The sequence below is a fragment of the Hetaerina americana genome, unplaced genomic scaffold (assembly GCF_022747635.1).
Source record: "Hetaerina americana unplaced genomic scaffold, ioHetAmer1.1.p SCAF_1, whole genome shotgun sequence".
Taxonomy (NCBI): domain Eukaryota; kingdom Metazoa; phylum Arthropoda; class Insecta; order Odonata; family Calopterygidae; genus Hetaerina; species Hetaerina americana.
The window spans coordinates 64,247,784-64,273,915 of NW_027286069.1; the positions used below are offsets into that span (position 1 = coordinate 64,247,784).

The 26,132-nt window shown below is 33.4% G+C and overlaps 1 protein-coding gene across 4 annotated transcripts in view; it reads left to right on the plus strand.

Moving 5' to 3' along the window:
- LOC139692447 (alpha-1-inhibitor 3-like) overlaps positions 1-26,132 on the plus strand; it is a 90,052-nt gene that overhangs the window by 25,322 nt on the left and 38,598 nt on the right. For 3 of the 4 annotated variants that reach the window (XM_071590676.1, XM_071590652.1, XM_071590662.1), the window contains exons 2-12: positions 533-693; positions 2,861-3,102; positions 3,488-3,604; positions 5,909-6,069; positions 6,287-6,398; positions 8,594-8,827; positions 9,694-9,882; positions 12,625-12,855; positions 18,463-18,747; positions 18,848-19,079; positions 21,087-21,289. In XM_071590676.1, coding sequence (XP_071446777.1) covers positions 533-693; positions 2,861-3,102; positions 3,488-3,604; positions 5,909-6,069; positions 6,287-6,398; positions 8,594-8,827; positions 9,694-9,882; positions 12,625-12,855; positions 18,463-18,747; positions 18,848-19,079; positions 21,087-21,289 — 2,167 coding nt within the window. Of the gene's footprint in view, positions 1-532; positions 694-2,860; positions 3,103-3,487; positions 3,605-5,908; positions 6,070-6,286; positions 6,399-8,593; positions 8,828-9,693; positions 9,883-12,624; positions 12,856-18,462; positions 18,748-18,847; positions 19,080-21,086; positions 21,290-21,506; positions 21,571-26,132 lie in introns of all 4 variants that reach the window. The other variant, XM_071590669.1, reaches the window with a different exon arrangement.

Consider the following 26,132-nt stretch of genomic DNA (forward strand, 5'->3'; position numbering starts at 1 on the left):
ACAGATTTTTTTCTAAATTTTTCTTGGCTACAGTTAATCGAGAAACGTATATTATACCCATATTTGATCCCTTCTGTGCTTGTAGCATATGCTTCAACAAAGATTGAAAACAACAATGAAAACTCCACTCAAATTATTTTAACTTTCCGGTAAAATGTCAGTTTTTAATTTCTTGAGAAATTCAGATTTCTTAATCCTCATGAAAAGTTTAGCCTGGGTTATATCCAATAAATCATTACAGCATTTTGTGGCACATGGTTGTTTAGAATACCCAAGTTTTACAAATGAATTTCTTTGATGCATTTTCCAACTGAATACAAAATAAAAATCATAATTTCAGGCTTGACTTTGAGGCACTTATCTATTGCAGAAAGAAAACATGCAGCTTTGTTAATCCCACTTAATGTTTTAATCTTACAACCCAGGTTTCAATTCATAATCGAATTAGCAAAGTTGCATTTTTTTTCTTTCCATAATTATACTTGATGTATCACCTCTTATAATGATTAAGCGTATTCATTTTTATTTTCAGGGGATTTGTTTTCACTGCTCCAAAGAGATTGCTCGTTGAAAGCAATGAGACAGTGTGCCTTTCACTTCATAATATACCTGGATCAGGTTATGTACATGTGGACATACTCCATACTGGATCCGATGAAAAGATTGCCTCATTACAACATAAGCTGAAACCAGGTGAACCAGATATTAAGTATCTATATATTTGTTTAAATTGAATACATGGTTTAGTAATTTAATTATGAACATGATAGAGCAGTACCAGTAAGTAGAGCACTGGGTTACTGACCAGAGGGCCCAGGTTTGATTCAAGGCAATGGATATGGGCAATCTCATCCTCACCAATGCACCAATAAACCAATGAGCATTAGGTACTCTAATCCCTATTTTAAATTCATTCTAGGCTCCTTAATAATTGTGCATATGTATAATGATAATGTATTTATTCATAATTGAATGGAAAAGTTGCAATATGTAGTCAAGGCAAGGACAAACACATAAATGCTTACATCACATTAAGTTTATGGAATTACATAATCAAGACACAAAGTGATTCTTCAGCATTTTTACATTCAATGTACCATTGAGGGGAATTCAGTATGAAGAGATCTTGAGGGAAGCGTACAAGTATGAAATCTCTCCTTGATATACTAGTACATCAAGTCAGGAAAACTATATTAATTATATACTGTGAACATATATTGAACAAAAGTAGTTTGCAATACTGTGTAGATAATGAGTATTTCATAAAAAATATTGTTATGTACCTGTTACTCACTCGGCCTATGAATTTCTCTCTACAACTTCCCATAAGTGATGCTCTAGTCACAGATTTGAGTGCTGAATTATGGTGAATGTCACCTTAATCTAGAGTTGCAGCATCCAATGCATGGAGTGTTCAATAAGCTGCCTGTGTAGAGAGAAGTAGAGGTGAGATGCCTTGCCTACTGATGTTAACAGTTATCCCTGCATATGAGAAATTTCTGAATGAGAAATATGAGAAATTTCATGGTGGTTAAGAAATTTGGATAAGAATCCTAGACTGGGCAAATTATTTCTTTAATAACCTGATTATTAATTTCTGTACAAAATTGGATGAATGCTAAAGATAGTGTTACAACATTTCTTGTAGTTTCTTTGAACTTATCCCCAAGGACTATCTAACTTTGAGACATGGGCTAGGGCAGGGCTGCTGGAAGAATAAGAGAAGTGATACACTCAAAAGTTGGGGACAGGTAATCATATTATGTGGCCATCACATCTATTGGTAGTTAGCATTTCAAAAGAAGGCCTCCACCTTACTTTGTGTATTAGTTCTCACCTCTATATTATGCTAAGTAATTTTTCTTTATCCATAAACACATTGGTTTCATTTCATCTTTGTTTGTTTTGAGGTGCTCAAGTTCCTCATTGGAGAATCTCAGAGGAAAGATATCACCATGACAAGCTCAAACTGCTCTCAATTAATATTATTATTTGTATTTAAACCAGTTAAGGTAGGATTTGGATGGACACAGAAAATACAATGGTTCAATAATACATATACCTCTCCTATCAAACCATTATCTTATATCCTACATTACAATAAGGCCCTTTTTAATTCCAATTAATTTCTTCCTCCCTTCATTCCATCCAATCTGCCAATCCATTCCTATCCCTTGCCTAATATTCTAGGCACAAGCCCTTCCATTACATCAAGGATGTAGTCCATGGGGAGGTCTCCTGTCAATAGCCGATAAACATATAAAGCTTTATATATTAGTCAAAGTCAACAATGCAATGTATTAAAAATATTCAATGTTGAATAAAAAAAATGAAAAGGTTTTTAATGCTTTTAACCATGAATAGCATTTCGTTTGAGTGTATTCACAAAATGATGTTGTTTGGAGTCGTGGAATTGTAGACAGATAGAGGCTTTTATAGGCTGTTAAAAATAGTCATACTCACAGCTCTGATTCCTAATAGTTGAAAATAATGTATCCATTTGCAAATGCTTGATGTAATGGTTGGCTCACTGCCCAATACAGACAGTTAACTGGCAAGCCTAAAGGTTTTGCAATGCAAGGTTATATTTAATCAATCAGCAGAACTTCAGATGTTTACATGTTATCATCCTATTATATTAAGTATGTAGTTGTGTACCTGAAACATTACTTTCCCAATATGATCAGCCCCTGGAACTCATGAATATCATTAAGTGGATGCCCACTGTATTTCAATATATTTCCCCTAGGGATGATTGAAATTTTGTGATGGACGGTTTTTGCAATGTAGTTTGTCTGAGTTAGAAGATAAGAAAAAGTAATAATTATTTTTAATGTTTTTTATTTATTTCAATGTACAGATAAGGGAGCATGTATGGAACTGTATATACCACCTACTACACAAATCAGAGGAAGGCTTCATCTAAAAGCTCAATTTGATGATGTGTATGACTACACAATAAACAGTGTAAAGGAAATTTTCATAGATCAGAATCCTTTTGTTGTGTTCATTGAAACTGACAAGCCTACGTACAAACCTGGCCAAGAAGTTAAATTTCGCATTATGACAGTGAAGCACAACTTATCACCAGTAAAAGGACCTGTAAGTAAGGAAAATTTATGCCCCTAAAAGAGGTGGAGTATGGAATCATATTAAGAGAAAATGTTGTAACTTTGTAATCAATAAACTTTGAAGGTTTGTTCAACTTATTGTATAACTATGCTAAGATCCCTAAACTAAAGCATAAGTGAGATCATTTGCGATTATAATGCATGAAGTTATTCAACATTCTTGGATAGATTTAAATGAGGGGAAAATAGGTATTAAAATCAATAAGGTTAATTATATTCAATTCTTTATTGTGTGCATGCATGTGTTGCGGTCATATTGTATAAGCTCTATACTACTACAGGACTTTATGCATAATTAGATCATGTAACATTAACCATGGTTTTTTCATAAAAATACCATTTATACTTAATTACAGATCCACAAGATTTGGCTTGAAAATCCCTCAGGAGTTCGAATGGCACAGTGGCTGCGTGTACCAACCGAAATGGGATTAGCCCAGTTGAACTTCCTGCTATCTCCAGAGCCTGTACAGGTAATCATGTATTCTCAAGCCTAAAAGTGTCTAGTTCCAAACATCATTATATAAGTGCATAAAAAGCATTGGCATAAGCATGGTAGCAAGAGGAAGAGTTGCAAACCCCCTTAACTTCCTTAGTCCGAAATCCCCCCATATGTGTGGTTCTGCGTGCACACACATATATACAATATACACACATATATATATATATATATATATATATATATATATATATATATATATATATATATATATATATATATATATATATATATATATAAAGGAGAACACTCACATGTATTTTCTTGATATTTCGACGGAAACAATCCGTCTTCCTCTAAAGATGTAGAAGTAATGACTGCTGGAATTGTTGAGGTGAGGGGTGCGAGAGAAAGGGAAGGGGGCCAGGGGAAGGGGAGAACGGGAGGCGAAGGAGGGGTGAAAGGAATGGTTGGGGAGAGGAAAGGGAGAGGGAAGGAATGTTGTTTATCTTCTCACCTGTAAACTCTGCCCGTCCTTTTACATAGGCCAATGTTCCACACCACTTAACATTAGGATCAATAACCACCGCGCCTCGTGCAATCCCTCCTCCCCGTCCGCGGGTCTCCCCATCCCTAAACATGCTTCCCATCATAATACCCCCTTCAACCAGTGTTACAATGTTTCCGTCCTAGCGTCCCTTCCCACATCCGATAACCCTATAGAATTAAAAACCCTTGAATTGGCATTCATTTACATCTGTATGGCCTATCAGCATCCGGGCCTCAATGTCGTTCACTGATGGGAGTGGCCTAAAATTGTTACTTCCACCCCTTCCCTCTCCCTTTCCTCTCCCCAACCATTCCTTTCACCCCTCCTTCGCCTCCCGTTCTCCCCTTCCCCTGGCCCCCTTCCCTTTCTCTCGCACCCCTCACCTCAACAATTCCAGCAGTCATTACTTCTACATCTTCAGAGGAAGACGGATTGTTTCCGTCGAAATATCAAGAAAATACGTGTGAGTGTTCTCCTTTTTTTGTGTTTCTATATTATGTGTTACTGTGTATTGTACTATTCGGCACTTCCGTGTTACGTCTATGAAAGCATATATATATATATATATATGTATTATGCAGAGAAGAAAGGGACTGGAAACCATTATAATGAAATTTTCATCTCGGTTCACAATGAACTTCTTACCCCTAAAACAGAAAACAATGTTTGTTCATAAAAAATCACTTACAAACTACATAACTATAAGCATGATAATATGAGAAATTGCTCTTACAACACAATATACCTTGTTCACCTCTCACTTGTCATTGGTTTCTCTCTTTCTCTACACAGCTCCTCCTTCTAGCAGAAGTCACTTTATATACTACTCCTTAAGCATCCCATAACTCTTCCAAAATGTACACTCAATTATGGTTTTGTAATGCAAGCTGACAATTTGATTTTCATCCTGAAGTACCTGCCAAGGGACTTGGTTTGCACCTCATATTTTAACCAAAACAAGGATATCTAATATTATCCTTCATACCCAGGTACAAATTATATCCTGTTAAAATTGACCTTTTAGAAATCTAAAATATAGTCTAATATTAATAAAGCCTACTTAACATGCTTTTGGATGCATTAACTCTAAGCTTTATCTGCACAAGAAGTGTGAATCCATTAAATAAACTGATAAAAGTTACTAACATGTTAAAGCTCTGTTCATATTATTCTGGGTAAATAATTAGTATTTGAAGGTTTCATGGGTTTGCAAAACATCAACTTAAACATCTCACCCCTAACTGTCTCACAACTATGGCTTCAAGATAGAATTGATATGTTTAAAACAATATTAGAATTTTTTTGGAACTTGACTGGAATGTCAATGAGTAGTGTTAACATCATTCAAACTTTTTAAATGTTTCCTAAAAAAGTAAGATCTTTTTTAACATTTTTCATCCTCTCATGTTTCATAGAATTCTTCATTTGCATATAAAATCACAAAATTTCTTTTCCTGGTTGGTATTTTGGCAGTATTGTGCTATCTTCAGCTCATATGACACTATTGATATCTGTTAACATACCTAGGTGAGAGTGGGGTGAGTGGTGTTATACCGGATAGGTGGGGGTATTGGCCATGTGGTCCTGGAGGATGTTGCCACGTGGAATTTAAGTGCTGTCTTACAAGTAAAAATTGCTATTCAACTGTGTTTCTGTTAATAATTTGTTCTCATTTATATTCGGTTTGAAAGATATTTGATTGGTTTTTTTGTTTAAAAATTCCTGTTTCAGTTATGGAGCAAAACTGTGTACCTGCTCACTTACGTCTCTCTCTTCTAAACTTTCCAGGGGAATTGGATTATAAAAGTTCAAGGAAACAAAAATCAAATGACTCAAACACAGATATTTGAGGTGAAGGAATATGTGTTGCCAAAATATGAGGTCATAATCAATCCACCAAGCTACATTCTAGCAGATTCTAAAGAAATTACGTGGCGTATATGTGCCAAGTAAGTTAATGATAACAATATATCTTTCTTTTCTGAAAAATAGGCAGTCAGTGGTAAAAGGTGCTCTGAAAATGTTTAATTTAATACTTGATATCACTTTTGTATATGTGCCAAGTAAGTTAATGATAACAATATATCTTTCTTTTCTGAAAAATAGGCAGTCAGTGGTAAAAGGTGCTCTGAAAATGTTTAATTTAATACTTGATATCACTTTTAGGTATAGCTATGGGAAACCAGTTAAAGGTAGTGTTGAGGTTTCTGCTAATGCTGTTGTGCCAATTTGGAGACACAATGGGATGGAACTCCCAAGAATCCACAGAAAATATGAAGTAAGTGTCTTGGTTACTTTTAAAATTACACTTATAAGTATATCCTATCGTATTTCAGAAATGTTATAGTTGTACCTGTGTAACTGCATCCCTATTATCAATAAGTCAAGGCTCTTCAATGAGGTTCAAAATATTACTGTCAGTAAAAGACCAAACCTCCAGCTGCCTGGAGGTTTGTTTGAGCCCTTTCCATCCAATTTTAGAAGTTTTAAGTTGAAATGTAAAGCAGCCACTGGGTAATAAACTTCATTGTAGTTGTGAAAATATTGTTTGTATGTGATGTGGACGGCATTTTGTATGTGATGTGGAAGTTTGTTTGTATGTGATGTGGAAGTGTGATTGTATGTAAAAATATTTTGTCTCTTATCTGTTTTTATATGTGTTCGTATTTAATTTTCGTTGTAAGAGTTATCTTTGACCTAACTTGACCGTTGCCACCAGGAAATTCGCTTAATTGCAACGTAATTGTGTAAATAATAATAATAATAAAATAGTGGTGTTACAAAATAATTTCATAGATAATGGTCAGAATTGGTTCATAGCTTTATATTACATTGGTAGGTGCCTTTCATGCATTTTAATTGTATAAGCTAGATTTTTAATATGTAGGGGCGTAGAAGGCAGGCTTTTTTTGATGAAAGAAATCATAATCCAATATAATCATAGTCCTTTCTTTTTACAAATAGAATTAGCTAATTCTTTTCATTGAAGCACATTCTATTTACTGAATAATTGACCAGGTGTGGCAACATGAGATTCAGAGAAAACTAGATATCCATAGAGTAAATAGTATTTGAATGGCACAATATTTTATTTTGCTCTATTTTTTCCAAACCAAAATTTTATGTTTCATGTAAAATGCTGTCATTTTGTGACTGATAGATAACATGCAATAATTCATTTTACTCATTCAATTTAAATTATGGCATCGTTTAATAAAATTTGATACTTATTTATAAAACAAAATTTGGACTACCTGAAAAAATTACAGCAATAACTATTGCGCCTAAAGGTCTCAAGAAATCTACAAAACTCAATTCTGTAATGTAGGTCTGCCTTAAAAAAGAGTGACTACCTTCTTTGTTGGTGCATATAACTATTTAGTAATAATTTTATTGTTAAACCTCGAATTATCACTTTCAAGGAAATTCTAGACATCTGTTAAAAAAGTTGTTGTCATGAGTGCTAAATTTCCATCTATTTTAAATAAAAGCTATTTTATGAAGAGTCCCACAAGTTATACCATGTTCTCAGGCTTAACCACTTGTAAATATGTAGGGTGTATGTTGTGCTTGGTGCAGGAAAATGTGTTAGGAAATCTTTTTATCATTACATGCAATATATATCAGAAACTACTGATAAACAACACATGCATTAAAAGCATGAAGTAGTTTTCTTGTCATGGAACTATAGTTTTAGGTTAATTTATATTCCTTTAATTTGAGGACTCATTTTTACTCATCATTTATATGAAGTTGTTTGTAATTATGGGTTCATTTGTATTAAAAATTAATTATAACTTCTGTGGAAAATAATTTCAAAAGAATGTTTTGTGATTGAGTCTGCTCATGGGAATTTACCTTGTCCTTTTGATTTGTTCTTTTGGCCAACCAGGTGGAAATCAAGGGATCCTTGTTCAATGCCCTGTGGAATTATTGCATTTTTGTGCACACCAGTGAGTGGGTAACTCCACTGAAGTTGCTGTTATGGAATTTTTAGCTATTTTTTTTATCTATCTAAGGAAAACACCTGTGTGACTAAATGCTAGTTTTAACCTCATGAACTATGCTTCAGTGCATATGGCTGCAATTAATTTGTATAATCATTTATCACAACATCTTCTTCCTTGAACGCAATTAGAAATTGAGTGAAATAGGATACATCAGTAATTAACTGGCTAAGGCAGTTGGCTTGAAAGGATCTAGGTTCATATCTGTTCTTGGTGAATGATTTTTTGCTGCAAAATTCTCAAATTTATGTGCAAATGGTTTCTCGCTCCACTAAAATTCTGTCGTTTCATTTTCTTCAGTATTTTAATATGCATAAATATGTATTCCTTTTCAGTGGTGTTATAATTGGCATTATCTAGGCTGCGTTCTTATCCATATTATTTAAACTAGGCATTCTTTTATATAAAATTGCCTGCAGTTAATAAATTACTGTAAAAAAACTAATTATTAACTTTTTCTTTACAGTTGGACGAAAAAGAAGGCTGCTCAAATTTTACGATAGTAGGAAAAGAAATTGGTTTAGAGGATTGGGCAGTTTCTCCTGAACACATTGTCGTGAATGCATCTGTAACTGAACGTGGCACAGAAGTTATTCAGTCTTCCATCAATAAAATAAAAGTATCTCATAGAGCTCTTAAAATAAAGTTTCTTCCATTTTGCTCTAAATATTTTAAACCAGGTCTTCCATACAAAGGAAAGGTTAGTAAACATGACAAGCCTTTTGGAATATCCATAATTTTCCCTTGCCTATCAACTGAAAACTTTTGTTTAGTCTACATGTGGTAGATTTATAGCAGGTGAATCTTATGACTGAATTATTGACCTGTTGTTTAAACTGCCTCCAATTTTCTATCTGTTCCTCTGAATTCACTTGAAGACTTTATGTTCAGTTTCCATCTTCAAGTGATTGATTATTATTTTGTAAAAACTAGTTTATATATTGAAAAATCCTTTACAAAATCCATTTTCCCACCCGTTGGCAGGTAAATATTATTTCCTGGATAATAGAGAATTACTGACCAAACAAATTTAAATATTCTTATGGCATTTCCAAAGTAAAATCATCCTAGCATGGCTATAGAAACTCAGAATGAAATCATCAATGTTTTTATTCATAATTATGGTTTTTCATAGCCTACATTCCCTTCCCTCATCTCATTCTTAAAAATGTTAATGTTTAAGAATTATTTAAGTATGTTATCATGAAGGGATATCATACAATATTGTTATGTTCCTCATTGAAGAGATTACTTGTGATTTAGTCAGCAGATCTAATAGCTCCCAGACATCAGTAACATTCGTACTGCACCCAGGGTAGGGCTAACTTTTGACATTTCCTCCTATTAAAGATGTTCTTTTTTATTTGGAGAAGCCCAATTTGAATATGAATTAACTTATTCACATAATTTTTCACATTTAAAGCATGTGCATGTTTAAATATTAAATAAATATTTGAAATAATTATGCCATCGTATTTTTCTTTTGAAAAATCAGTTGATGTGAGTTGCTCAAAATTACATCTGCCTTTGATTACCCTCAGCCAACTTAATTTTAAATTTCAACAGGTTCAAATACTGAGGCCCGATGACATACCTGTGGAAGGTGAAGATATTCAACTCTGTCTGAAAGTCAATGAAAATTTTCATTGGTCAAGAACACTGATTGAGTGCAAGAATTTCACCTCAAATTCTGCTGGCTTTGTAGAATTTGTTGTGCCTCCACAAGATATTAATGTAACCCTTCTATCAATTTCGGTAAGAAATAATTTTTCCCTCTTTTTTTAAACACATACTGAACTCTCAACATAAATTATGTTTACCTCTGATTTGGGAATTTCCTTTTGTCTCCTTCAATATCTCTAAAATCGTAGAACCAAGATATATATAACATATCAACTTAGATATCCCTAGAGAACTATTTTTTTCTGTTAAGGTGTGTGTTTACAGAAATATGAGTTTCACAAATATGTTTCCATAAATTTAAACATGGTTTTCAGTTGCCAACCTGCCAGTATTTTTGTTAGATTTTTATTTGTTCAGCAAGAAAAATCATAATTTATCTTAGTCTTGTAATGTTTTATGTTATGCGGTTCATTATTTCAAAGTTGTGCAATAAATTTTGGAATATACATACATATTGGATTTTTCAAGTTATCAAGAAGTCTTGATAAAGCTACCATTACTACCATGCTTGCTTATTTATAAAAAATGAAATGTGTCCAAATACAGGAATACTGCCAATTTACAGTGGCATATTTGAGAGAACATACCATCAGAGTCATATGCATACAAACATCAACAAGAAAAATGATTTAAAAGGTTAACAAATATTGATGATGGTTATAATTACTTTTTGTAGCGATACGATTAGGGCTTGGGTGGTGCCTAAATGTATTTGAGGAAAAAAGAAATGTATCAATGCCATCAGGGCATGATTTTAGCATATATTATATGCAGAAGAAAAGTGAGTGATAATCTAGGAATGGGCATATAGCTTACAGAGTATCTTTGGATTGGTCCATTTGGCACTCTGAAATTGTTCAGAGATAGCATTTCAGGCCTGTCAATGATGACAGTAATAGTCTTGTAAGTGAATTTGAAATCTGTTTTAAGTCTATGAATGGGAAGTTAAGACAGAATTGTATTGTGGACATATTGCAAAAATGGGGCTAATAATACTCTCTCTATTTTACCAGACAAAATTAGTTAGATAATCTAGAGTTTTGAGATTAGATGAAGCTGGCATTGACCAAAGGGAGAGCAATGTGAAATAATTTGAAGAACAACAGTTGACAAGTATGATCTCATAATTCTAATTTCTATGGAGCAGAATGGTGGGCCTAGGAGAGATAGCTTGATTTTTACTGCCTGGATATGGTCGGAGAAGTTTAAATTACTATCTGTTAATATGCCAAGATCCTTTGTCAAGAACACATGGTTCATTAACATGGTATTGATGGAGTTGTTGAAATTAAGAGATAATTTTTTAGGGAGATAGACATGGTACTGGGTTTATTGGAATTGAGGTTGTTTACAGAAATTGTACCCTTCTGAGACCCTATTTAGAGCATCCTTCCTCATGTTACAAGTGACTTAGTGGATAAGGCACCATATTGCATTACCTGCTGGGTTCTGTTTATGAGGATGCTGGACATAAGTTTAGAAAATTTCCATGAATGCTAAACCAATGATTGAGCTTATGAAGGAGGAGGCTGTGATCAAGGGCCTTGAAAACTGCAAAGAAATCGAGAAAGATGGCATCAAGCTGTCAACTTTGCAATTGAATTCAAAGCAAGATATTGAAGACTGTTGATTATGTCACTCATGTATGATCATGAAGGAAGCCATGTTGGTTCTAGTCAGAAAGGGAGATGCAAAATTATATAGGTAATTCAAATTTATCCTCTAACAAACAAGAAAAAATTAGAATAAAAAAAGTGGAATGGTAGTTGTGAGGTGTCAGTTTTTAGGTCAGCTTGATAGGGATAGCATTATTTTCCTATGATGGGGAAGTTCCAGCATATAAGTAATGATTTATTAGCCGGCTTAAAGATAATGAGAGGGAGGAAGCACAGTTGTATATAAATATGGGGCTTAGGTCATTGGGGCCAGGAAAACAATGGATGGGTATTTTACAAAGGTATTTAAAAACCTACTGTCTATCTATCTATTTATCTGCCTTGCTGAGATGGCTATTGGTCATTGTTTGTCATGCGTACATTTTTAAAATATGTATCTATAAGAACATTGTTACCAAATTGGTGTTTAGGATCTCTTTCTACACAGTGCTGGGCCACTTACTATTTCCCTTGTAAAATTATATTGTCATTTGGTATATTAAAATTTAATGAAACAATGGCTACTATGCACATTTTATATGCAAACTATTAAGTTGCCCAATAGATTGAAAGAATTGGATCTTTTGCAGTCCCACATCAGCACCTTGATGTATTCACATGGTTTACTGTTCAGGTAAATTATAAATGTTGAAAATGTACTTTGTCTGCATTGTGACTAGTGATCAGAAATCACTCAATGCCCAGGAATACAAGAGATCTGGAATTTCATTTCATTATTGAGAGAGTTTGTGAGGGGGAATTAAAATATCTCAGAGTATTGAAATTAAATTTAAAATACTTCGCCTTTCCACATAAACCTTATTTATGTGGAAAGGCGAAGTATTTTAAATTTAAAAATAAAATAAAATAAGGTTTATGTGGAAAGGCGAAGTATTTTAAATTTAATTTCAATATGAAGAACTTCCACCAAGTGACGCCAGAAACTGTTTCATTTATCTCAGAGTGTATCAACATGAACTTTTCATTTCTGACAAGAATCTTAGATAAGTTTTTCTTCATCATGAACAGGTTTTATGGCATAGGTACTTTAGGATGAGTAAGTGCCATATAATATCTATTCTCATTGAGGAAACTAAAAATGGTTCTACACAATCATTTTTTATTGCCAAAACATTGATCACAGTGTTTTTAATTAAAGGCCACTGCACTGAGACATCAGACAACATTTTATTCCCCTAACAAGAGGTGGCGTGCTTTCATGCACCAACCTTCGGATTCATTTGATGCTGAGCCTTGGTATTCACCATCTGGAAGCTACATTGAAGTTGCCGACTGGGATCCTAAAACACTTGAATGCAATACACGTCACATAGTGAATATTTACTTCACTGTTGAATCCAGTGCTGGCAACATAGACTTTCATTACCTGGTAAGTGATTATATTTTTTATCTGAATTATTTCCCAGTGATATAAATCTACTCACTATATCTCTATTTGCTACATTTCAATCAGCCTCAAGCAATTCTCTATGGCTTGGGAATATTGTAATGGTGGCAGAGTATGAATAGGATTATGGCATGGCTTAAGTAATATGCAACTGCTATAAAGTGTGGTGATGTGAAGCCTTTTTGAGAGTTTGTGTGAAACTTGTTTAAACTCTGCAAAAAGTATCTTCTCTCATGTGTTAAGAAATCCTGCATGACAATTTTAAATGTATAGATTATAACTTTCTTCCAAAAAGTTAATTTTTCATTAAATACCTTGTGATTACATTCGAAAACGTTGCACTACTGTTTTAGTCTAAGTGCTGAATTTTTGGGAAAGATGTTGAAAGAGTTGCAGTTGCTACTAATATTCATCAAATGGGTAAGCATAAAAAAGAATATTAAAAAGAGAATATTATACAAAAATAAAAAGATCGACATTGTAAAAAAGACGCACTATGTATTTGATATTTCCCCTGCTAACATAGGAGTTTAAATTAATGAAATGAGTCATTAATTTGTGAAAATGTTTAATACTCATGGTAGAATGAAATTACTTTCAGCACAATGTCCCATTATGAAGGATGGACTCTTGATAATGGCTCATATTACTGAAACCATGGTTGGTAAGAAAAATAAAAGAAATGAGGAATCAAATGTAGTTACTTAATTTATAGTTATAGAATTTATATAAATTTTATAGGATTAAGAATTTCCAAAGGGTCAACAGTAGGAATTCTGCTAATAACATAGTATCCACAGCTAAACTCACCCATGGTCCTTGGAATCCTTAGGCTCCAAGTTTGTACAAATGAATCCTAGTAAATGGCAGGAGAGGAGGAGAAAATTCAAGGAATTGTATGCAATCTACACTTAGTGTTATAAATGACAATGCATGAAGGAGTGTGAGGTTGAGTCAATGAGTGCAGTGCCAAAGGCACTGATCAAAAGCAGTACATATGTACTACTTACTCACTCATTGGCTGTAACAATATAAAGTACCACAATTTTAAAAGACAGACTTAATATAAGGAGTGAAATTTAAGAATTGGTTTCATTGTGGGAAAGGATGAGGAAAAAATCTCTGAGGATAATTTTTAAGGACTGCATGCTGGGGATGTTGGTTGTGCAAATGGAATGTGTTGTTTGTGCAGCTGTGGCTAATTTTTGGGTTGTATGAGTGCTTGAGAATTTTTTCTTATAAAAGTAAAATTCTAGGTAGGAATGTGTTGAGGGAATTAGGATTTTTACAAATATGGTGGCCATGGACAATAAGAGAATAAGGAAGACTGTTTAGAGTAGGGCTGGGAACTTTGAACTGAAGATATTGTTTGTTTTCAGTTTAATGTAGAAGAGAGTCTGAACTTTGTTATTAAAAGGGAAAATTTGATATCTAGCAAATTAATGTTAAACAAAATTTTAAGAAAATTTGAAAATCTGGGGCATATAATTCATATGACAGTCACGCTTGACTTAAACAGGTTGACTGTTTAGGTGGGAATTGTTGTCCTCAGAAATTTCTTCTCCTCTTATGCTGACTTCCTACAGTATAAGATAATATTCAATCTATAAACAGACATAAGTGAAACTGGTGAAAGAACTATCAGGGGGTTAGGAGTGAAAATCCATCCAAACAAGCAAAGACATATCATGAAAATTATTAACTGACCCAGAAACTATTTAGAGGGATGCAATATATAAAAGAACTAAATGGTAAATATATTGAGCTGGCAGACAGGCATAGAGAGAGAGTACGATATAGATGAGAAAAGCTTGGGTCCAAACATAGTTGATGGCAAGATAGAGAGGGTATTTGTATAGAACTATAAGTTTGATTTTACTTGCAGCTTAAGTGGTACCCAGGGTCATTGATAAGAGGATGGAGACAATAACTGAGCGGATGATTATTTTTGGTTCAGAATGTGGAGAGGCACACATGATATCATAGTAGTATTAAGGTCACGGATAGAAAGGAACATGATTTTTGGTACTGAGTAATACATGGAATTCTGAGGATGATGAACGGGAGCTGTCACTTAATGGCAATGTCTTTATAGATATAAATAAAATAAACACTCTTACTAAATTTTTTCTAGCAATTCCTCAAAAGTGGCTGAGTGGAAACCAAAACCCCTAAAGAAGCTGTTTGGGGATTAATTTATACAGGGGTTATAGAAATGCTGCTGAATTCTTATTATTTATTTGTCATCTGTTTAAGCTAGGTTTAAGATGGACCCATACTGACCTTATCTACTCTTCAGAAGATACATCCTGACTCCCTTCGCTACAATGAACACTTCTTGCATTCTGCATACATGTTGCCTCCATTCTGTCTAATGTGGATTTTCTTTTCCTTCTCCTACTTCATCTACTTTCTTCCCCTCTGGCAGTCTTTAACATGCCATTGGCATTCAAGTAGTTCTACATCCACATTTTCTGCCTCCTTTAGATTTCTGTCGAAAACCCTCTTGTCTACTTCATTATCCCTGATGCTACTTCTTTCCATTACCTTTCTGTCCAATTCACTTTTTTCATCCTTCGCCACACCCAAATTATAAAAGGCTCCAATCTATGCCTATCACCTTGCTTCATTCACCAAGTTTCTAAACCATGCTCCATATCAAAGTTATCACTAATTCTGTCTTAGTATTTTTACTCAATCTCCCTGAAGTTAACTCACTCCTTTTAAGGTGAGCTTCTTTGCTGAAAACAATTTTTCATGTATCCTTACTAATTTTGCCATTACCAAATTACCTTTGTTTGTTTACATTGATTCTTATCCCAAACCTATCATGCTGATTTTCTGACTCACTCAGCTTTGATTGTAATCCTTTGGCTGACTTTTATCATCACTTAACTTTTACTTTACTTATTAGTTAACTTAGTTAAATTACTTATGAGTTAACAGTTTGATAAACTATGTGAAAGACAAAATCCTAGAGATTGATATTTCCACTGAATTAGAAATTGTGCAACTTAAGGTAACTCGTGGAAATTATACATCATTTCGGTTATCCATACGGCAAGATATTCATGAAACCCTCAGTAACCCCTCTTTTTAGCCAAAAGATGTGTTTGTGGGTAATTTTTCTTTTTTGAAGTCATGCCTGCAACCAACACTGGAAGGATAACCTGTTATTCAAAGTTCTGCATAAACATTCAGTGCATACGCAATAAATTACAGGACCTTGAGGTCCTAGTAAACAAGTACAAACCCCATGTGATCTGTGTCAACAAACATTGGTTGAATGCAAGTGAACTTGACACTATTCATGTGCCTAGGTATGTTATAACTAGTGCTTTTTGCCAATCAGTACACAAACTGTCTATTTATCATTCGCTTAAGAGTGAATTTTGCATTGTCTTGACCAAACTAACGAAACTCTTGAAAATAATCCAAAGGCCAATCCCTACCATAATAATTACAGGTGACTTTAATTGTAATTTTATCGGCGATTCTAAAGCTAAAAAGGAATTCATGGATTTACTAATGTCGTTTAACATGCTACCAACAGTGAACCTACTAGACAGTGCTAGTTCTCAAACCATTTTAGATAATGTATTAACTAATATTGACCTTGAACTTGTGCAAACAAATACCATTAATGCACACCTATCAGATCACTACTCACTTCTTTCTACAATTGCTGTGTCAAAATCCAACTAAAGTGAAAAAATACTACAAAAGGTATTTCTCTGATCAGGATATGATCGCCTTTTGTGACTAATTAAATTCCCATGCGTGGTCTGATTTGTTTTCCTTGAAGCCCTTACACAAAAGCTTTGAATATTTCTATTCCACCTATCTACATTATTTTAAAATCTGTTTTCCCCTTGTCCTGAAGCATACAAAAAACAATAGCTCATCTGTTAATTACAAAAGTCAGTGGGTCTCTAATGAAATTTGCTGGCTTTCAAAGAAAATGAAAGATGAAGCTGTGTATTACAAAAGAAAATCAAATCTAGCTGACCATCAGGAATATTCAGTATTCAGGAAAAGTTATCGCCAAAACTTTGAGTATGCCAAAAAAATCTTTCAACAACCATAGACTTACCAATGCAGGCAATAAATCTAGAGATATCAGGAAAATTATTAACAAATGCAAGGGTCCATATAATTTACAACAAGATCTTCAACTGCATGACTCTGCTGTAAATTCTATTCCAGATTGCTCTAAAATGGCCTCCATTCTGAATGATTTCTACCTATTCCATCTAAATCCCAGTTGTCAGTCAATTCAGCTAATTATTCTCATATTCCTAACTCATGCAATCCATTATATCTATGCCGCGTTCAACCATGGAACTGACCAACATCATCAATAAATTCCCAAACAAATTTAGTCCTGGATTAGATGGTATCCCAGGGATAGTCATAAAAAGGTCATTTTATGCAATGAAAGATCAGCTGTTATTCTTAATTGATGAATCCTAAAAATTGGCATTTTCCCATGCCCTCTTAAATCAGCGAAAATAGTGCCAGTATACAAAGGCAAAGGTTGAAAAATGACAATGAATTCTTATAGACCAATATCCCTGTTGAACCAGTAGGGGAAAATATTTGAAATGGTTTTCTATCATCGCCTAGTATCATATGTTGAAACATATAACCTATTATCCACATCTCAACATGAATTTAGAAAAACAAGGTCCCCTGCAACAGCCACATATCACATGGTGAATCAAATACCTTTAGGATTGGATAATTGAACTGAAACTTAGGGGTTATTTTTTTATTTCACTAAAGCTTTTGACAGCGTAAATCATCAGCTACTCTTATATAAACAAACATTATGGTATAAGAGGCACTTCCTTCAAATGGATTGAATCATATCTAAGTGAATGAAATCAGCATGTAGAGCTCTCAAGAAATGGCTCCAAGTCTGTTTCTCCTGGTAGAGAAGTAACACTGTGAAATTCACACATCAGGGTAGAGGGGCCAGTTCCTTTCCCTGTGCCGGTTATGGTTTCCCAGGAAGACCTGGTACCCGAAAAATCACATAGCTTGGGTGGAGCTGCAGTGCCTTGCCTGGGAATCGAACCCGGGACCCTCCGGTCAGCAGTCCAACACTCTACCCACTGGACTACCGCGACCCACATACATACATACATACATATATATATATATATATATATATATATATATATATATATATATATATATATATATATATATATAAAACAAACACAATCTCTCAATCACTTGGGTGTGTTAAGGAATAACAGTCACTTTCGTGAATCGTATTTACCCACACACTCAGGGTTTACAAGGATCTCTCCTATGCCAGTGATCAATCACCCTGAGGAATGCAAAATTATAAAACGGATGTAACAAAACAGGAAGGACTTAACATAAACACGCAATCACTCAATTGCTCAGGCGTGTTAGACCTTTGTGAATCGCACTCAATCACTCATATGCTCCCAATAGCAGTGCAGGTTCACCTCCCTTGATCAATCACTTAGCTGATAAGTTTAAATTTCACCCTTAACTTTCCTCTCATTTGTTTAATAAATTGTTTTGTAACAATCTCATTTTTTCCAATTGCAGGTCAAGTCTAGAGGTGATATAGTTCAATATGGACATAAAGTTCATCAATTTACCCAAAGGCATCAGAGAGATTTAAATGAATTCCCCAATTTGTTGGGCAAAAATGAAATCCCAAGCAATTCCTCATCAAGTAACAAAAAATTCATGGATAAATTTAATTTGAAACTTCACATATCACCTAAGATGTCTCCCACTAGCAATTTACTGGTATATTATATAAGGGATGATGGAGAGACTATAGCAACTAGCCATACTTTGAATATTGAAAAATGCTTTGCAAATGAGGTATGTAACTCTAACTTAATTTGAATTGAAAATCTTTGTCACCCAATTTTAATATTTTAGTATTATTGTGAATGAAATTCTAAAGACAATTTCTTTCTAGGTGCAAACAGAATGGTCAGACACAACTCTTTATCCTGGATCAGAATCAAAATTTAAAATTATGGCTTCCCCTATGTCTTTATGTGCAGTTACAGCAGTGGACAAAAGTGTAAGCTTTTTGGGCAAACGAAACAATGTTGATAAGGAATCCATCTTTCAAAGTCTTGAACAGTATCAAATTGATGCAATGAGCCCACCAAGACAAGCTGATGACTGGGAATACTGTGAGAAAAGTATGTAATTCTTAAATTTTTCGACACTTTGATACTTTAATGTAACCCTTCTAATGTTAAAAAATCAAAGCACCTGAGCATCACATTAATTTGGAATATGCACTTTGTGCTACAGTTTATTTAATATCTCTAGAACTAAAAGAAAGAATGGTGACAGGTTTATATACAGACTTGGTGTAGTTTTTGACCACTGTTTAAATTTTAAAGGACATATTCATTGTACATTTGTGAATGCTTACATCTTACATACACAGCGCATTTGTGAATGGCTATTTTGGATTTTATTTTCGTGTTACTAAAGATTTTCTGGACATAAGTTGTTTTAGAACTCTGTTTTGCTCTCTTGTCAAGCTCACACTTGAATATTGGTCCCCAGTGTGGTCGCCTTATTCTGATGTATATTCCAACTTATTAGGATATAATGAGTACAAGACAGAGTTCTTTGAATGGTATTATGTAGGTTTGGCTTCTCTTCTCTTGGTATTAGTTGGGATAATTTCAGAACTCTACTTGATTTATTCTAACTAGCTACCCAAAGGAAAGTTGTAGGCTAAATGTTTTTATATCGTTTGTTACTTAACAAAAAATATTGCCCTTTACTTCTTTCTATAATTGTATGCACTTCAGAATAACAAATACCTAATACATGTTATATTCCTTATTTGTCCAAAAATTTCCATTTTCATATGCCATTATTGAAAATCATGAGACTCAAACCAATTATAACAACATATAGATATTTTCTCATTTTCTATTTCAAAATTCAAGAATGCCATAAGCCATGATTCATCAAATTGATCCTATTTAATACAATGTTTTTTCTATGTACTTTGCTTTTTTCTGTAATTTTTAAACAACCTTGTATGTAAAAGTGCAATGGAGGTTTTGCTGATATTTTTGTTTTTTCTTAATTTATTTTGTACTTCTATTTTTTTTTCATTTATACTTAATTACAACTATCTTGTTTCAATGAAACTTGTGATAGAGAAATATTTTTCCATATCAAATGAAAAAAATATAGAGATGGATATTTCACCATTCGGAAAGAATCTATTGGTAATGAATTTTGCTTGGGTACATACAATTCCACTGGTAATGCTGTTAATATCGACATACATCTCTTGAATCATGATTGATAAACCATAACTGTAAATATAAATCCATTCTTTATAACTTTAAATGAATAGACTCAATCAAACAAATTCTGAGAAACTCCAGAAACTGCTAGAGATACCGGAGTAGTAACTTTTAATGGAGTCATCCGCTATGATGCATTTCAATGGAACAATTTCAGAGTGTAAAAATCATTTGCCTTGACCAGGATCCTGAGGTGAGTTGAGGCGAATGATTTTTACATTCTGATATTGTTGCATTGAAATTAATTCTGAGGTAAATGTTATAAGAATGCTGTGTAATCAAAAATGTGCGCTGGTGCCGCTCATCCACGCATGGTAGGATTAAGGACCCCCTTTTTTGACCATTTATCAGCTATAAAGATAGTTGGGAGACCATTTCAAAGCATATAGAAAAGGTCATGAAGGAATTTTGCAAAAAGTGTCCAAGTGAAAAGTTTAGGAAGACAGGAATGAAGAAATTATAGGGTAGTAGCCTTCAATATGTCATATAATTTTCAAGTTATGTATCTGTTTTATGAGGGGTTCATAAAACACTAAGATAAATCAAAAGACAGGAGGGCAGTGTAAGGAAAATACAAAGGCATTTATGAAAGAGAAAGCCATGATTTTACAGTCACGACTGATAAAATAATGTGACACTAAAAGTGATGTTTAAATAAATAAAAAATATCTCAATGTGTCTCAGTTTTTTAATATTTCACTGACAAGGCAGTTGCTGTTTGCTCAAAATCAGGCTTCATTAGAGACTTTTTTATTCTATTACAGCAAAAGTTAGGGCTTTCATACCTACAATAAACTACTGATGTGCAAATACCTGTCACAATATGTCTCATCTAGCTAATAATTTATTTTACATCCTCTGCAAATTTAGAGAGAGAGGAAAATAAAGCTGTCACAGAGATTCCTCAACCATTAGTTGGAGTGGAAACACAGCAAAAGGAAGAAATTCAGAACTCTGAAAACACTGGAAATTTGTCTGAAAATAACACAGAAGTACAACAACAAAGAGCAAAAAGAAGTTTTATGATGATTGGACCTTATTCTAAATATGTTGATGCCATAAAAGCATTTGATGTGAGTAAATGATATTTTTTAAAATTGCTTTCCCAATAACTATTTCTCACTCTCTTGTATGTTGACTAAGAGATAAAAAATGTCCTAACAAAAGAGAGAAAAAAATTAATGTGCATGAAAATAAGATGGGAAAGTCCGCTTGGGAATTTGATACAAAATATTGTGAAAAGTAATTGGGTAGTAATGCATGCAATATGTTGATTTTTGTCTGTTCTAGGACTTTGGTGTCATTGTCATGACTGATCTCACAATGGAGACAAGGCCTTGTAGTGTATTGGCAGGTAAAATTTACTAGATATTCAAAATTTTTCCCATGATGAAACAACATTTCTGTTTATGTCATATGACAATACTTCTTTAGGTTGAATATATGTATTAGCGAATGGATCTAAAGATAGTCTTGTCAATATTGCTTTACTATATAATTACTTTCAGAGAAATTGGCCAATGAAATGTTAAGTTAAATTAGCATAGTAAAAAGTAAAGACATATATTTAGATCCTTAAAAAAAGATAGTGCTTTGGTGTTCAAACGTCTTATTCTTTTGAATTTTTTTTTTAATTACATACAAATTGGATTGACCTTGTTTCCTTGCATATTTGAAATACAGTGGTATATTAAATACCTATTAACTATATTTCAGATATTGGTAATACCTAACTAATATTTACACATTCTTTACCATTGTGTTTTCACAAAATTCACACATTTTGCCAAACTAATTACTCAACTTCAGTCATGATTTTAATATGAAAAATTGTAGTTGATGGTTTGATGGTACATTTTTATGAGTACAATTAAAAAATATTATTATTCTTGTACCAGTTTTTGGTCATTATGACTGACTCAGCATTTAGTAACTTGGTCATCCCTTGGCACATTGGCAGTGTTATTAATTATTCCTTAGCTGAGTCACTACGCATTTACATGTAATCAGGATGCTGGTTTTTCAAGTGCCCTGAATTTTATATCTATACATTTCAAAGCATAACTATGTGAGAACTGGATAGGAATTACTTGAATTGGCCTCAAAACTATCAGACTAAAGGAATGGTAACAAAAGCTGAAATATGCATTGAACTTCTCATGCAATGATGGCCTAATGAAAGCCATCATAATTGTTGTGAGTTATGATCATGCATGATTTTAAAATGTGTATTTCAAAGAAACTATGGCATGCAAAGTGTTGATTGAATGATATGAACTATCATTTACTGTACACTCATTGTAATGCTCATGCTATACTTTGCATGATTACCTTTGAATATTTACTACAGTCCTTAAATTATAAAATGAATGAAAATTCTTAATGTGCAAAATATTGCCTAATTATTGTAGTGATATAGGAACCACTTCTGTTTTAGGAATTTAGTTATCAGGTACTTTCCACCTGCTTACCTGAAGATCACTAAAATTTTGCTTGGATTAAGGATTTTCTAGAATTGTACTAGGTGACTCACAGACTCATTTGATTCAAATGTTTTGGCTTAACCTAGATTGAATTTTTTTCAGTTGAGTTATTGGGCAATCGGTTATTCAATTTGAGGAAGAAAAAAGTTTTTAATGGTTCATATGTGAGGAACAGGAAAAATAATTCTCTGAGTCCGCATTCCAGATTTATTACATGGACATGGTTTCACTACCATGCAGCAACATCATGTGAAAAAACATTGTGTCTTTGCACAATATACATTTTCAAGTAGTGGAGGAGGGAGTACAAGGGGAGAATGTCTTTGGGGTGGGTTGGAAAGGGATTGGTGCGGCGCAGACAGGGGAACCAGGAAGGAAGAGAATGGAGGGGGAAAGTAAAAGGGCAAAGGCTTTCATTTGTGGGGGAGGCTAGGGAAACTGCATGGGAGTTTTGTTAGTGCAAGCAGAGGAAAGGGAATAATATTGGAATTTGGGAAGTGTAAAAGAGGGAATTGTGAAAGGTAGGGCAGTGTTTACCGGACAAAATTGTTTGGAATTTGCACAGAATAATGTTTCACGCTCTTCTAATGCATCTAACTTTGCTTCTTCACCGTCCACATGTAAGATTTTTGGTGTGAAATCACTCAATTTGTTAAAAGTCCTCCCTAGTCTGCCCCTTATATATGGCACTGCAATCATCACAGATGAGTTCAAAAACCCTGCTTTGTTTCTTTATTTCTATTTTTATTTGCTTGATCACAGAATGTCTTTTAAAGTATACCAATTATAAAAGGTAGCATTAACTTTCTTTCTGGAAACTTGCTGTTGGATATTAAGAGATACTCTAACTAAGAAAGGGTGGCTTTGCCAGTTAGGTCCATTGTTCTTGTATAGAGCAGTCCTGAATATCTCATTTCTTGCAAAATGTGTTTCTACCTCTTGTATGTTGTATTGATTAATTTCTCAGAGTGCCTATTTTTGGCTGTTATGCAATTTCTACTTCACTCTTGGATGTTGTAAATGTGGAAGTGCAGGGTTTTTTCTCTTGTTCCTCATGATGGAAAAATTCTACCAAATGAAGCCAGAAACAGTGTCTGATAAACAACAACTTATATTACAATGAATTGCAAGATAGACAAGATTTATTATATTGATATTAAATGCATTGGATATTGCATCAATAAGAGTTTAAAAAAGCATTATAATTAGCATGTAATTAGAAAATCAATTATCATTTATGGAAACTTCATTGGGTTTTTAAATAAAAAAATTAATTCTGTTTTGCTGTTAAAAAGGAACATGTGACTAATGATATCAACTGTAGCATAACAAAATGATTTTGTAGATTTGGTATTCAATGATTGGTCTCTGTGGTCATGAGCTTAGTCATGCTTAATTATACTTGACTTTTAAAGAGTCTTTTACAGTTAATAGAATATATGTATATGTTTTCTCAAATTTCTCCACTTCATGAACTTGGTTAAAATTGCATGCATGATTGTTTTCTCGCTGGAGAAAACCCTAAATCTCCACCAAGTCCAAAAATATTAATTTTTCATTCAAGAAATTCAAAATTTACTTTAAATTATTTTCTGTCTTGAATGTGTTTTGGGATTTCAACCCATCCTGTGCACACAAACTGACATATCAATGATATTTCATTGAGCAAGACATTACTCAATGCAATTACTTATTGATAATAATTGATTAACAAAATATGTCATATTTTGAGTTTTACATGTCAATAAGCAATGAATGCTTATATATAAAATATAATCCCACTGATTGAGTACCTATGGATCCACTCTACAGGTCTTGAATCAGCAAAATTGGGAAGATAAGCCTTCGTTTTTAGATATTTTTCGTTCTGAAGATGGTATATGTCTCCTTTAACTCAATTAGCAATTATTTTTGCCTCATAATTCATGCAAATTATTCCTTTTTACTTTTGCGTTCAACTCCTTAATGCAATTCATATTAACTTTGGGCTCAATGAAGAAGGAGGTGAGTTTGGTCTATCATTTTATGGTAATAACAAACTAACCCTTTCATTTAGAGTAACACAATAAATTACTCTTCTTTAAGTTTCATCATTTCAAGAAACATGAAGGAACTATCTACTTCTCTAAATCCTCCAAATTTTTCAATAATTTTTAAACACCAAATTTTTAGAAAGGATAGATAGGATTCGAATTTTAAAAGCCTATGAGAGAAATAACTACCCTTAAAATTTGGTATTATGGCATAGGAGATTTTAATATTTCCATACTCTTTGGACAAAAAATATCCCCACCATTGTTGTATCACAGGAAAAAATTAAATAGCTAAAAATATGAACTTAACTCAACATAAATAATATTTTACCTAGAAGAATATGCTCAAAAGATTAAGTAAGCCAAAAATTGCCATCATTAAAAATTTTTATTACTCAGCATTTATTCCAATTTTCAAAAAACTTAATTGGCATACCCATTTTCTTACATACAATCAATTAATAGCACTTACACATTTGATAAAGGAGGTATAAATGAATACCATGCAGAGGCACTGGTATTTAAGTCTATTCCATTTTTCATTTTATATCGCATTACAAAGTTTTACAGGGTAAAATCATACTCGAGCACCATCCCTTGCTGGATGAAAATTTCTGAGTTCTCCTACTTCATGAGTATATTTCAGGTTAGTTCACTTGAGCACAAATGGAACAAATTTTCTGCTCACGACAATTAGTAAGAAGATTTCAAACTATTTTATTGACCAAAATGGAGACATTAATACTTCAAGCCATGGTGCCTACCTGAAAGTCGCCCAATGGTGTATGGCTCGGAATAAAAACACTTATAGGAAATGAAGTAGAATGGGAAAAGTGTTTCAAGGATTGGATTGGGTGTGGGTATCCACAAGTTGTTCCCTTCATAAAGTTTTCATTAATTGTTTCATAAACTCCAGTTTGTAGGGGTGTAATTTAAGATAAATACCTGCCGTCCATCATTCCTAAGCTAATTGATTAGCTCAAAGGCTAATGAAATACCGGAAAGTTGCATCCTGTTCTGAAATAACATAAATGAAATTTTCATTAACTTTTACTGCTTCTTTAATTTTTCCCTACTAATATTAATCAACAAAACATGTTACATATTTAATTCTTACACTGTGCTTACAATGAGATAGAGATGTGTAAGTATGTATGTATTTGTTCACTGAGAAATAGCATAACAATAATAATGATGAGAGAAATTTAATGGCAGAGGAATCATCTCAATCAAGCCATTTCATGGGAGCACTTAACTGCTAAATATTCAAAGTTTCTTCTTCATGTACTTTCACTGTTAAATATAACAATTTGATCATATCCAATTACCTCTTCATACATTGAATGGTGAGCAAAACAGAGAAAAATAGTAGGTAACCAACTGAGATAAAAGAAAAACCA